At 41.4% G+C, this 12,233-nt stretch overlaps 1 protein-coding gene across 5 annotated transcripts in view; it reads right to left on the bottom strand.

Annotated features, from left to right (window-relative positions):
- LOC122788226 (solute carrier family 25 member 39-like) overlaps nt 1-12,233 on the bottom strand; it is a 389,064-nt gene that overhangs the window by 26,773 nt on the left and 350,058 nt on the right. For all 5 annotated transcript variants that reach the window (XM_044055249.1, XM_044055252.1, XM_044055251.1 and 2 more), the window contains one exon: nt 3,741-3,822. In XM_044055249.1, the coding sequence (XP_043911184.1) occupies nt 3,741-3,822 (82 nt within the window). The remainder of the gene's footprint in view (nt 1-3,740; nt 3,823-12,233) is intronic.

Here is a 12,233-nt window from a genome sequence, read left to right as displayed (position 1 = left end):
ACTTCAGTTAGAACATCTATATTTATTTCTTGGTTTGCAGGAATGCTCTAAAGTGCACTCTCAATTCTCAAATGGACAGTTTAAATCTTCCTTTTCCTGGGGTATATACTTTCTTTTTGGGGTGAAGAATAAAAATATGGATGGATTTAAGCATTTTGCTTTCACAGTGGTGCAAAAACAGTGATATGACAATGCCTTTTCTTTGGAAGGATGCAATGATGATTGACAATGTATCCCCCCAATCACCAAGACAGAACAGAATGCCACCTCCCCAATTCTTCCAAGGGCTGAACAACAAATACAGCAGGTAGTGCATTTGGCTCATCACAAAAGTCACTCAATACACATGGGGAGCTGGGTCTGTAACACAGTCTGACCTTTCAAAAAGAAAGTGGACACAACTACTCTAAAAGCCATCCAAGTTCCTAATGATTTTATAAGTCCCTACTTCCAATCTCTTTTTGTGTCCAGCTTTTCTCAGAGTCAGATGCATATCCAGTCCCTTACCATCATCCTGCAGATGTTCTCTCCGGAAATCCAGTATTTTTCCAGAGGCAGGGAAGAAGGCCCCCTCGAGGTACTCGTGCTTGGAAAGAGCTGTTGACCTATGGCTATATTATCACAGCTTTCAAAGAGTACACATGGGGGGGGGGTACAGTTCTGCACTTGAGTATATCATTGTGGATGTACAGCAAAGATATACTTGGGTACACTGCAGGACATGTATCAGAATGCACTGAAGAACATTAATACAGCTGGTGACATTAAAAAGGTCACATTAGACTAACCATGATGACTGGTAGGAATATGCTAGTGTAAAGTTATTTAAGTAGCCAACTAAACAAGGGCAACTTGTTTCAGGTTCCAAACTCTGCTACAACAAGGTATGTTACTGCAAGTGCTGGAGAAACATGTACTCTGTGACACCGGTTATAGATACGAAGTACAAGTCTTTGGCTGATGGGACACAGATATGCTTGTGAACATCATTATATATGTTGAATCAATAAACAGCATGAAATGTCATAACAGAAGCAGTACTAGAGTACACAGGAATCATTTGCCATCCGTCCCCAGCCAGTTAATACCAAATTAAATACACATGGTAACTCATAGCTGCTGTGTTGTTCTTCCCATTCATCTCAGTCAACCAGAACTTCACGTATTTATATGGTCTATAATATCTAAACAAAGTCCATTAGATACAAGTGCATTTGCCAGGGGTGGCCCATCATCTTTGATCTTATTAACTGCCATCCCAAAGGATGTACTACACGTAATCAGAACTTGGGAAATTAAACTTCCATTCGCCAAGCTGTATCCAGCAAACAGTTTCTCAATCTTACTCCATACACCATATCAAAATTATCAAGGGTATACAGATTATCCCGTCCCTGAGCTGGTAACTCAATAATCCCAGAAAATTCTAGAACCATCACCTAAAATACAACCACATAACTCATTACTCTCCAGTCTACAAGTACACACAAACTATCTATGTTAATATCGTACAGTTAAGCACCAACCGCATCTCGTGGGCCAAGCCAACTTTCAGACGCATGGCAATATCCTGACTCAGGTTCTAGCACCAACATGACAGTCAAGTGGTCAGTCAAAGGACTGTGATCAAACAGACTACGATGTTCATTCTTGTATATGGTGGGGGTGGAACAGGCTCTACTACAGAGGGGTAACCTCAGGCACAATCATAGGAGTACTGCAATTTGCCACACTACAGTATACTGTAACATCAATGCATTGCCTGGTTAGTGCATATCCAGAAGCAGGGGCAAATGTTTCAGCCACCTACAGCACTCTGCAGCACAGAATATAGCCTGTAGTATGATGCCAATTATGGGTTCATGACTTCTGATCAACAGATTAAACACCTACTATCACCAAACATCACTTCCTTACTGATCTTAGTTATATCGCCATTTTATCCAGTATAGCAGACCACTTCACCCATTTGGTGGTGGGGGGGGGGGTCTTCTTTTCACATTAGATTAGCCTTCAAGTGATGATGCTTCTTGCCAGAGTAATAGGGAAGGTGAAAGAAAGCACCAAGGCATAAACATCCATAGCCTGAGATATTTTTTTCTTTTTAGTCCAGTCTTCAAACCACTCATATGTAGAATGCTCATATAAGCTTCACTGGGAACATGCACTTCAGTGCCAACCTACAATGTTTAGTCTTCCAGCAGAATTTACTAGCACCTTCTGCACCCCCACCTAGACTTATGTTTTTGACTTGAGCATTCTCCTGAAGTTGCTGGTTCCACCACCTAAAGCCCAACTTACTTATGTCATAGTCAAGGCCATATCATCTATGATAATGGGGCACAGAACAATTAGGAGTTCTGTTGTACAAGCTTAGGTTCATAGGTAAGCACTAGGTAATTAGTTTGCAAATCCTTACAAGCCTAGCCAAAAAAACCCATTCAAAAGTTACCTCTAGCTGCAAGGAAGATAACAGGAGACAGACTGGGAGAAATTTGAGGCTGCCCATCCAAATTATCTAAAGTTTATCTTGAAGGTGGCAAGGGTGCTACTCTGGTTGACATAGTGGAAGTTTGTATTCTTCTGCTCTGGAACTAAGTCTATCACACCAATGTGTCTTGATTACCTGCTGATGAAGGTTAAGTTCCTTTAACAGAGTATTTGGAAGTACCATTAGTTCTGCAAAGAAAGAGGAGGTCAAATAGGGCTGGACCTTTCATGACTTGAAAGGCTAGACACAGATCATCACAGAGGGGTCTAAAAGACTCAGTACAGAGAAAGAGCAGACGGTCTCTCCTGATAATTAAGATTTTTGAAGCCACTGATATTTTTAGTTATGAATCTCTGAGGTCTCAAGCTGTATAGATATGTTTAGACAAATACATGCCAGAAGATACGCAATACTCAATAACAGATCTGATAAGATACAAATAAAAGGGAATTGAGACATTTTTTGATCTAGCAGAGATGCCTTTGGAAATTAGATGAACCAAATAAAAGGCTTTCTGAATTACTGTGGAAACGTGATGGTCAAACGATAACAAATTATCAACAAGAGTACCCAGACCCCTTACAACAGTGTCTGATTTGAGGGGTGCATTCACATGTAAGGTGTGCAAAACTATTTTGTTTACCAAAATGAACAATGCTACATTTTCTTTGCATTTAATTTGAGGCCACTGACTTTGCACCAGTAGCATCTGGGACTCTAACCAAATGGGTTCTGTCAGACAGCCAATTTCTTATCCACCACACAGTACGAGGATTTATATTCATATTTACAAGTCCATCAATAATGCCTGCATAGGGAATAGTGTCAAAGGCTTTAGCCAAGTCTAGATATACTGTATGCACTCCATAACCATGATCCACTGTTTTGGTTACTTTCTCAAAAAAATTACTGAGGTTAAAGTGGCAGGACCTACATTTGGCAATACTAAACTGATGAGTCTATGGTTAAGAGATACTGTGCACTTAAAAGTGAGAAACAGGCTTACGATACAACTTACTGAGTGCCTCAGGCCAGCAAGATGAGAAGGCACAAACTCTTGGAAAAATGTATTTCATCAGTGAAGCCCAGCAGCTGATGACAAATGTCTAGGTGTTCATTTCCTTATCTTGCAATTCTAATAATGCAGTAGATCATTTAAAGTAGAAATCTGTACTGAAGATCTTGCTGTGTTCTATATGCCCCTATGAACACCAGTACAGGGAAATGGATCCAAAATCAAGGCCCCTACCTCTCATCGCTTCCATCTCCCCTAGCTGGATCTGACGCTTTGTCTTCACAACATCGAATGGTAGAGTCAGGACTGCAGCAACCTAAAGAAATGCACGAGTTAAATATGTTGTCATCTAGTCACAGTCATCAAATTGATTATGTTTTGGTCAAGCTTTGCTCTTAGAAAATCCACAGGCATAACTTTTCTTAAGATGGCATTCATATTAAAAAATTACAAATGTTGTCCCACACTATCTTTAGCTGCCAAACCTACCTCGAATATAAAAGACGCTAGAGACTTCCATTCTGTACAACTGATATAAATGCACATAAGATCATTTTCAAGTGTCAGTTCTGTTCATAGCATTTCTGTGTTTATCTTGACTCAATGGTTAGTTGTACTCTTCTCTGTGCTCACTTCAAGGTGTTATTACAGGAAATACCACTATGCATGTGACTTCGACTGTCAGAACAGACGACCTGCTTATCTATAGAAAGGGTCTACTGCCCTTCACATACCACTCTCACAACATACTTCAATGGGATGGCAGATCAGGGATAAACACACAGTTTAGCATGGGATACACTTCTTTAGAGCTGAGCTAATCAAAGCTCAGTCAGTTAAAACTAATATACACTGTTAAGCCATTTACTGCGATGTTTGGTGACCTCAGAGTTGGTTAAAGTTAGGGGGTGCAAGGACATAGCACCCTGCATGAGCAGTGTAGAGGTTGTACCCTCAAGTGAGATTTTGATTGACTGTGAGCCCATTTGTCATGCAAGTTTCAAACAAAAGGGATCCTAATACTTTAGCATGCAGCAAGTGTTCTACATTCATTTATCTTACATGTAAGAAATTACATCATCACTAGTCAAAACCTGTGATGTACTATACTCTGTTTTAACTAGCAAGATGAAAGGCTACTAAGGCATTTTTATCAGATTAATAATCTTAACAAGTATAACTTGAACAGAACCCACACTGTAAAAGTAGCCAACTCTAAATCTAGCTCCAGACAAGTGGAGTACCTCAGGGTTCAGTCCTGGGGCCACTCTTATTTGGCATCTACTTCTCTGAAGTACAGGCCAACACTAAGGGGACTCTGGCTAACAAAGTTTGCAGATGACTGAAAACTGGGAGCCATTATTGAATCCACAAATTATGTGGATATTCTACAAAAGGGCCTTACAGAAACAGATGCTTGGTGCCAGAGCCATGGGCTCAAGCTCAATGCCAAGAAATGTATAGTTATCCCCTTTGGGGAAAAAACATGTACCCGTGAATTACCACATAAGTGGCACTACACTAAACACTGAAAGTGTGATAAGAGACTTAGGGACACAGTTGGACAGTGGTCTCTCCTTCAATAACCACATCGCCACAAAAGTCAGGAAATCCTTCTACATGGCACACCTCATCACTAAGGGCTTTTCATCCAGAAAAAAAGGAGGTCATTGCCCCACTGTACTCATCCCTCATTAGACCCATTATAGAATACAACGCCCTGTTTGATATGTACCTCTCAAGACATCTGCAACAACTGGAAAGGCCACAGAAATACCTCACTAAAAGAACCACAGGCCTAAAGCAGATGCCCTATGCTGACTGTCTAAAAAAACTCCAGCTATAATCTCTCACATATCGTCTACTCCAAGGAGATCTCTGCTTAACATACAAGGCCATGTCAAACCCAGAGCTGTTGGACATGCTACACTTACAGAAATCCCAATCCCACAGAGACGCACACTTCAGGGACATAAACCTTGTCATCACAATGAACAAAACATGCTGGAGGGATAGGTTCCTGACCCAGAGACTCCCCAGACTCTGGAATAGACTGCCCATACATGTCAAGCAGAGCGCCTCTTTGGCCCTCTTCAAAAGGAACCTTGATGATTGGATGGGAGATAGGAAATTCACCCCGGGGATCACGTCAGTCACCCTGCTAGACAGGGGTCCAGGGAAGTAAATACTGTGGGAAGCAATAGCCAGGGAATTGTTATGGCTAGGATTGTATAGGCCCTAGGGCCGATAGCCTAGTACCAACCTATGAACCTATGAAGATGATGGCCCTAGTTGATCTTTAAAATGTCAACATTTACTTTTGTATTTATTATTTTCTTACTTCAACTGACTTCGTCCAACTACATTTCAGGTCCACTGACTAGTGATAATCTAACCAGGACACTGGGGACATTACCCCAGCCATTTTAATTACTGCCATGAGTAAGCATCCACACAGGTTTAAAGCAATTCAGGCAAATGGGACCTCTGTTTAGCACCTCATCTAATGGATACCACCTCAAGACTCGAGCTCAGCCCCCACTCTCAAACTACACTTTAGTATCTGTACTGCAACCATGCAGCTTGAGTGAGGATAGAAAACAGAGCCTTCTGATTTTCCTAACAACAAAAGGCAAGTATGCTGCCTGTGGAGCTACTGACATGGTTAGCCATCTGTGAGACTGTACCTAGACAAGAAAGCAGCTCAGCAAGAGGGCCAAGTGCTACGAGGCATGAGACAAAGCCAGGTGCCACAAACTGCAGTATAAAGTACAGTTGTGTACACTTACCATAAATGTAAATGTTCGAGTGTATTCACTGTTGCAGTCATCACATTTGGGTTATCTGCCTGCAGGTAGCCCTCAGCCGGACTGAATATCAGAGTCTTCGGATTTCTGCATCAGATGCTGTCGCTTCTTCCATGTCGTCAGGGGTATAAAACATGCAGCTGATGCCATTACATCAGTTTTTCATGCCCCAGATGTCAGGTGCCCCCACAATAGGAAGCAATTATATGGTATGGTAAACCCCCATCAAAAAGCAAATACACAAGAAAAAATAAATACACAAGACAAGAAGGAAAGGTACAGCCAAGAAAAGTCAGGGGGCTGGAGGGAGGGTAACCAGGACTGCAACACTGAATACACTCAAACATCTACATTTATGGTAAGTGTACACAACGATACTATGTTCTTCGTGCTTCACTGTTGCAGTCATCACAGTTGGGTTGATTCCTAAAGCTAAGGAAGGAAGGAGGAAGTTAAGGAGCATTAGGGCCAGCTATTAAGCCCTGCATGACTGCAGTGGAAAATCCAGCTCTGGACTTAGAAAAGATAGTTATATTGTAATGCTTGGTGAAGGTATGTACAGAGCTCCAGGTAGCAGCTTCTAGGATGTCCCTGGTAGGGACTCCTCTGAGAAATGCCGAAGAGGTAGATGCAGCCCTGGTGGATTGTGATCTTATCCCCTGTGGGGTAGATTTTCCATGGTGCTTGTAGCAGAAATTAAAGCAATGGGCTATCCATTTAGAAATGGTTTGCTTTGAAATGGCCTTCCCCTCCTTCCCTTGCAACAAAGCCAACTAGCAGCTGCTCAGATTTTCTGAAAGGCTTAGTCCTGTCCAAATAGAATCTAAGTTGTCTGTGCACATCCAGAGAGTGCAGTATACGCTCCCCTTTGTTTTGTGGATTAGGGAAAAAAGTAGGCAAATGAATGGACTGATTTAGGGCTGCACTAGACACCACCATGGGCATAAAGGAAGGATTAGTCCTGAGGGAAACCCTGTCCACATGGAAGATAATGAAGGGTTCCACTGCCATGAGGGCCTGTAATTCAGACACTCTTCTTGCTGAAGTGATGGCTAGAAGGAAGGCTGTTTTCCAAGAAAGGAATTTCAACTCTGCTGTTGCAGCTGGCTCAAAAGGGGGAAAAGTGAGCTTTTCCAATACAAAGTTAAGGTCCCAGGCTAGAGTGGGAGCTCTTCTGTGGGGTCTTAAATTTTTGGCCCCTCTAAGGAATTGTTTTAGCAAGGGGTGAGAGAAGGGTGGCTCAGTATTATAATGTGCTGAAATGGCAGAAGCATGAATTTTAATTGACAAGAAGGATAGGCCCTTGTGGAGCATTTCTGTTAAGTAGGCTAGAATATGAGGTAAGCCGAGTACTGTTATGCCCATCCCCTGAGCCTGGCTCCAGGAACAGTATCTTTTCCACTTTTCAGTATAGGATTTTCTAGTACTAGGCCTCCTTGCCTCCAGAATGACATCCAGCACCTGCTTACTGGGGGATGCTAGAGTTCAAGGAATTAGCCAGGATGCAAGGTTCAGGGTTTGAAGAGGAGGGTGCAGAATCTGGCCCAACTGCTGGGACAGCAGGGAAGGGGTCTGAGGCAGGTGAAATGGTTGCAGCAGTGTCATACTGCACAAGAGGGGTACAAGTGCTGACGTGGCCAGTCTGGTGCAATCAGTATTGTCCTTGGCCTGTCCTGTTTGATCTTTAGTAGAACCTTCGAGAGGAGAGCCAGAGAGGGAAAGGCATAAACCGAGAGGCTTAACCAGGTAAAGGACAGGGCATCTACCTTCCAAGCTTGACTGGGGAGTTCTTGTGCAGAATTTGTTCAACTGGTTGTTCTGAGGGGAGGCAAACAGGTTTACCTCTGGAGTCCCCCATTTGTTCCTCAAGAGGGTTAATATTTTGGGTTCTAGTTTCCATTCGTGTGGGTCCATGAGATTTCTGCTCAAGTCATCTGCCAGTGAATTTAGTTTGCCTGGCAGGAATTGTGCTTGTAGGTGTACTTGGTGGCTCAAGACTGTATTCCACACAGCCATGGCTACTCTGCAGAGAGGGTACGAGTGGGTTCCCCCCTGCTTGTTTATGTACCACATAACTGTGGTGTTGTCTGTCTTTACCAATAGTTGTCCTGGAAGAGTACGGTCTTTGAAGGCTGTCAGAGCATTCTGTACAGCTAACATTTTTTTTTTATTGACATGCAGGTGCATCTGTCTTGGGTTCCATTTACCCTGAATGCACTGCCCTGCCATGTGAGACCCCCATGCACAGTCTGATGCATCTGTTGTTAGGGTTTGGGTGGCAGGGGGTAGAGAGAAAGGAAGTCCCTTGTTGTGGTAGCAGGCCTTTGCCCACCAAAAGAGCTCTGTCCTTATACAAGGAATGATAGGAATCATTGTTTCCAGGGCCTGAGAATGTTGACACCATAGGCTTTTTAGATACCATTGGAGTTTCCTCATATGCAGTCTTGCATATGGAATTAGTAGAATGCAAGAGGCCATGAACCCCAGAGCTTGCAGTATTTTCCTTGCAGATAGCTGGGGTTTTGTGGCCAATAGTTTGAAGTAGGTTGTCAAACTTATTTCTCTGGAGTGAGGAATGCCATCTGGGAAGTTGTGTTCAGGCTTGCTCCCATGAATACAATCTGTTGGCAGGGTACTAGGTGAGATTTCTTTTTGTTGATGGTGTAACCCAGTGAGGTTAGAGGTTTCTTTACGAATGCCAGGTGTTGAAATAGCAAGTCCTGGCTTTCTGCCTGAATCAGACAATCGTCCAAGTATGGGTAAATTTGAATATTTGTCTGCCTGCAAAATGAAATGGCTGGAGCTAGACACTTTGTGAACACCCTGGTTCGGAGTAGATAAGGCAAAGGGAAGTGCAGAGAAGTGAAAGTGCATGGAGCCCACCCTAAAACGTAGGTATTGTCTTGCAGGATCCTCTTATTGGGATGTGCAGGCTAGGCTAGCATAGGAAAAAGCTGTTGAAGAGTTAGCATTTTGAATTTTGGAACCACCAGAAAGGTGTCGAGAATAGAGAGGTCCCAGATAGGACGCCAGGAGTTGTCTTTTCTGGGTACCAGAAAAAGTCTTGAATAAAAACCTTGTCTCCTTTGTTCTGCTAGGACAGGTTGAATAGTCCTGATACTGAGAAGAGAGAGAACCTGCTGTTAGGCCTCTGCCCATTGATTTGGGGGTAGGTCTGGCCAACCATTTGGGGTTGGTAGTGTGTGGAAGTGAAATCTGTATCCTTGGGAAACTATGTTCAAAACTCATTTGTCCTGGGTAATGAGTTCCCATTTTTTTGCATGCAGGGCGAGCTTTCCTCCTAAGGGAGCAGGTAGTTGAGCAAGGCTTGGAAGAGTTAAGGTTAAGTCATTGTGCCATTTTACTGTAGGCGGGTGGCCTACTACTCCCTGCTTTGGAAGTGAGAGCCCCCCCCCCACTGCTTAGATCTGTGCGTAACCTGAGACTGTAGCCTTGGTAGTCTGCTGTTCCTGGATTTGGACTGAGAGGGCCTGGAAGGGACTGGAAAGGACCAGTTCTTTGAAGGCCAATGCCTACTGAATCTGGGAGGCTGTACTTGTAGGAAATCTTTGTTTGCATAGATTTAGCTTTTTCTTTCATCCTTTTGTGGACTTCTGCTTTGTTAAACAAATTGTAAAAAAAGAAGACTGGTAAAAAGACAAACAAAACGGAACTGGAAGCAATGAGAATAGACCCAAAATAATAATCACCGTTTAATGTAAGCGCTTTCGGCTTAGTCCTTACTAAGCCTTCTTCATCCAAACATCCTTGAAAAAAAGCATAACATCTGTATTTCACATTCAAATATTAGAGGGATGTTTAAATGTGGTTGTTGCCAGCAATGCAAATTTATACTTACTGGTCAGACTTGTTCTATCAATGAAAAGAAGTATTTCCTTAATTCTAAATATAATTGTGATAGTAAGATGGTTGTATATGCAGCTTTATGCCAACAATGTAATAGATTCTATATAGGAAAAACAGAGAGAAAATTTAGGCAGAGGGTGTATGAACACATTTATGCTATTAATAAATGTGATCTTAATAACGCTTTAGCTAAGCACGTCTCTCAGCATCCATCTCACTCATTTAAATTTATTATTCTCCAACAAAGAATTTTGAATATCAGAGGGGGTCCTTGGCAACTGATGTTAGAATTAGACGAACTCAAATGGCAAATTTCGACGAATGCACAGTCATATCCTGGCTTAAATGAAACTTTGTCAATTAAATGTATGTTGAAATTATTGTCATTAAATAGATAGATGAGATAATATCGACCCATATGGGTGCTTAGGTTTTTCCACACACATTTTTAACAATATTTGGATATATATATATATATATATATATATATATATATATATATATATATATATATATATATATATTTATATTTTTATATTAATGTTCATATATATATTAAAATGTTCATATAGAATAAATATGTATGAACATTTATTTATTGTATAACATCCAAATATTTTATATGTTTAAGCCTTGTTAGAGGTGTATTTATGTATTTATATATATGATTTTAAGGCATCAGGCTTAGTATTTACATGTTATGGGAGCATATGCATTTATTGACATTCGCTCTTATTTTATAAGGATTTATCATTTAATGTACATATGATCTTAAAGATGTAAATCTGTGGAATTAATATACAAGTTTATGTATTCAATTTTGTTAGAGTAGTGAGGTTCCTTGATGGTTTTGAAAGCTACATTTAGATTTTTATATTTAAAATTTTAGCTAGTGAGCATTTCCCTTTTAATTAGGATTTACCAATTAACTAATGAATGTATTTAAGTTGCTAATATTGCTGTATCCACTGTTTGTCTGAAGAAGGCTTAGTAAGGACTAAGCCGAAAGCGCTTACATTAAACGGTGATTATTATTTTGGGTCTATTCTCATTGCTTCCAGTTCCGTTTTGTTTGTCTTTTTACCAGACTTCTGCTTTGTTGCCAAAAATGTGGTCTTGGTTTAAGGGAGCATCCAGTAATTTAGCTTTAACATGAGTTTTGTTCCTTAAGCCAAGCATGCCTTCTAAGTACAGACCCAGTGGCAGCAGCCCTGCAAGATGCTATTAAAGCGTCAAAACCACATTGCAAAGTATGTTTATCAACTTGTTCTGCAGAATGTATTAAATCTTGCAAGTCTTTGTGTTCAGCACAGACAGGAATCAACATCATTTTCTGTTTTAGTCCCGTAATATGTTGCCGATACTTTAAAATATGAAACTGGAAATTTAAAGCTCTAATGGCCAAAGTAGCAGAAGTGTATACCTTCTTACCCCATCTGTCTAAAGCTCTAGAATCTCTATCAGAAGGCGAAAGATTTTTGGCAGCAGTAGCCTTAATGCCTTTTGGTCCTTGGGAAATGGTCTCTGGATCCGCAGAAGGATTCTTGAACAGGAACTTGTGAGAGTCAGGTACGCTGTAGTACCTGTCAGGTTTTCTGGGAGCTGGAGGTAAAGTGTCTGGGGTAAGGCTAGATTCCAAGAAAGCATCATCTACAATGTCCAGAACAGGAGGTATAGCTAAAGGCCTCTGTTGAGGCAGGAGTAAGAATTCCCCAAGTCTCTTTTTGGACTCAGAATAATCCTGGCTTTCCCAGCTGAAATGCTCCCTAAGAGTATGCAAGGTTTCACAGAAAAGAAAAATCTTCTGGAGGGGAAGCAGAGGGAATGGAATCCTCTGCATCAGAATCCTCATAAGTAGATAAGGGCAAATCCTGGTAATCAGAAGGAGCAGAGATATCAGACTCCTGATCAGAAGAATCTGAAAGAAAATAAGTTCTAGGTCTCTTAGAGGGAGAAGGGATGGCTTCCCAGCCATTGTAAGCATTCGTTTTTGAGGCATATGAGCATGAGTCTACGGTTTGGTCATCTGTTTTCTAGGCGTAGTGCGAGTTTT

Source organism: Protopterus annectens, chromosome 13.part0 (assembly GCF_019279795.1).
Source record: "Protopterus annectens isolate FY-2018-M chromosome 13.part0, PAN1.0, whole genome shotgun sequence".
NCBI lineage: Eukaryota > Metazoa > Chordata > Ceratodontiformes > Protopteridae > Protopterus > Protopterus annectens.
This window is presented reverse-complemented; position numbering and strand designations above follow the sequence as displayed.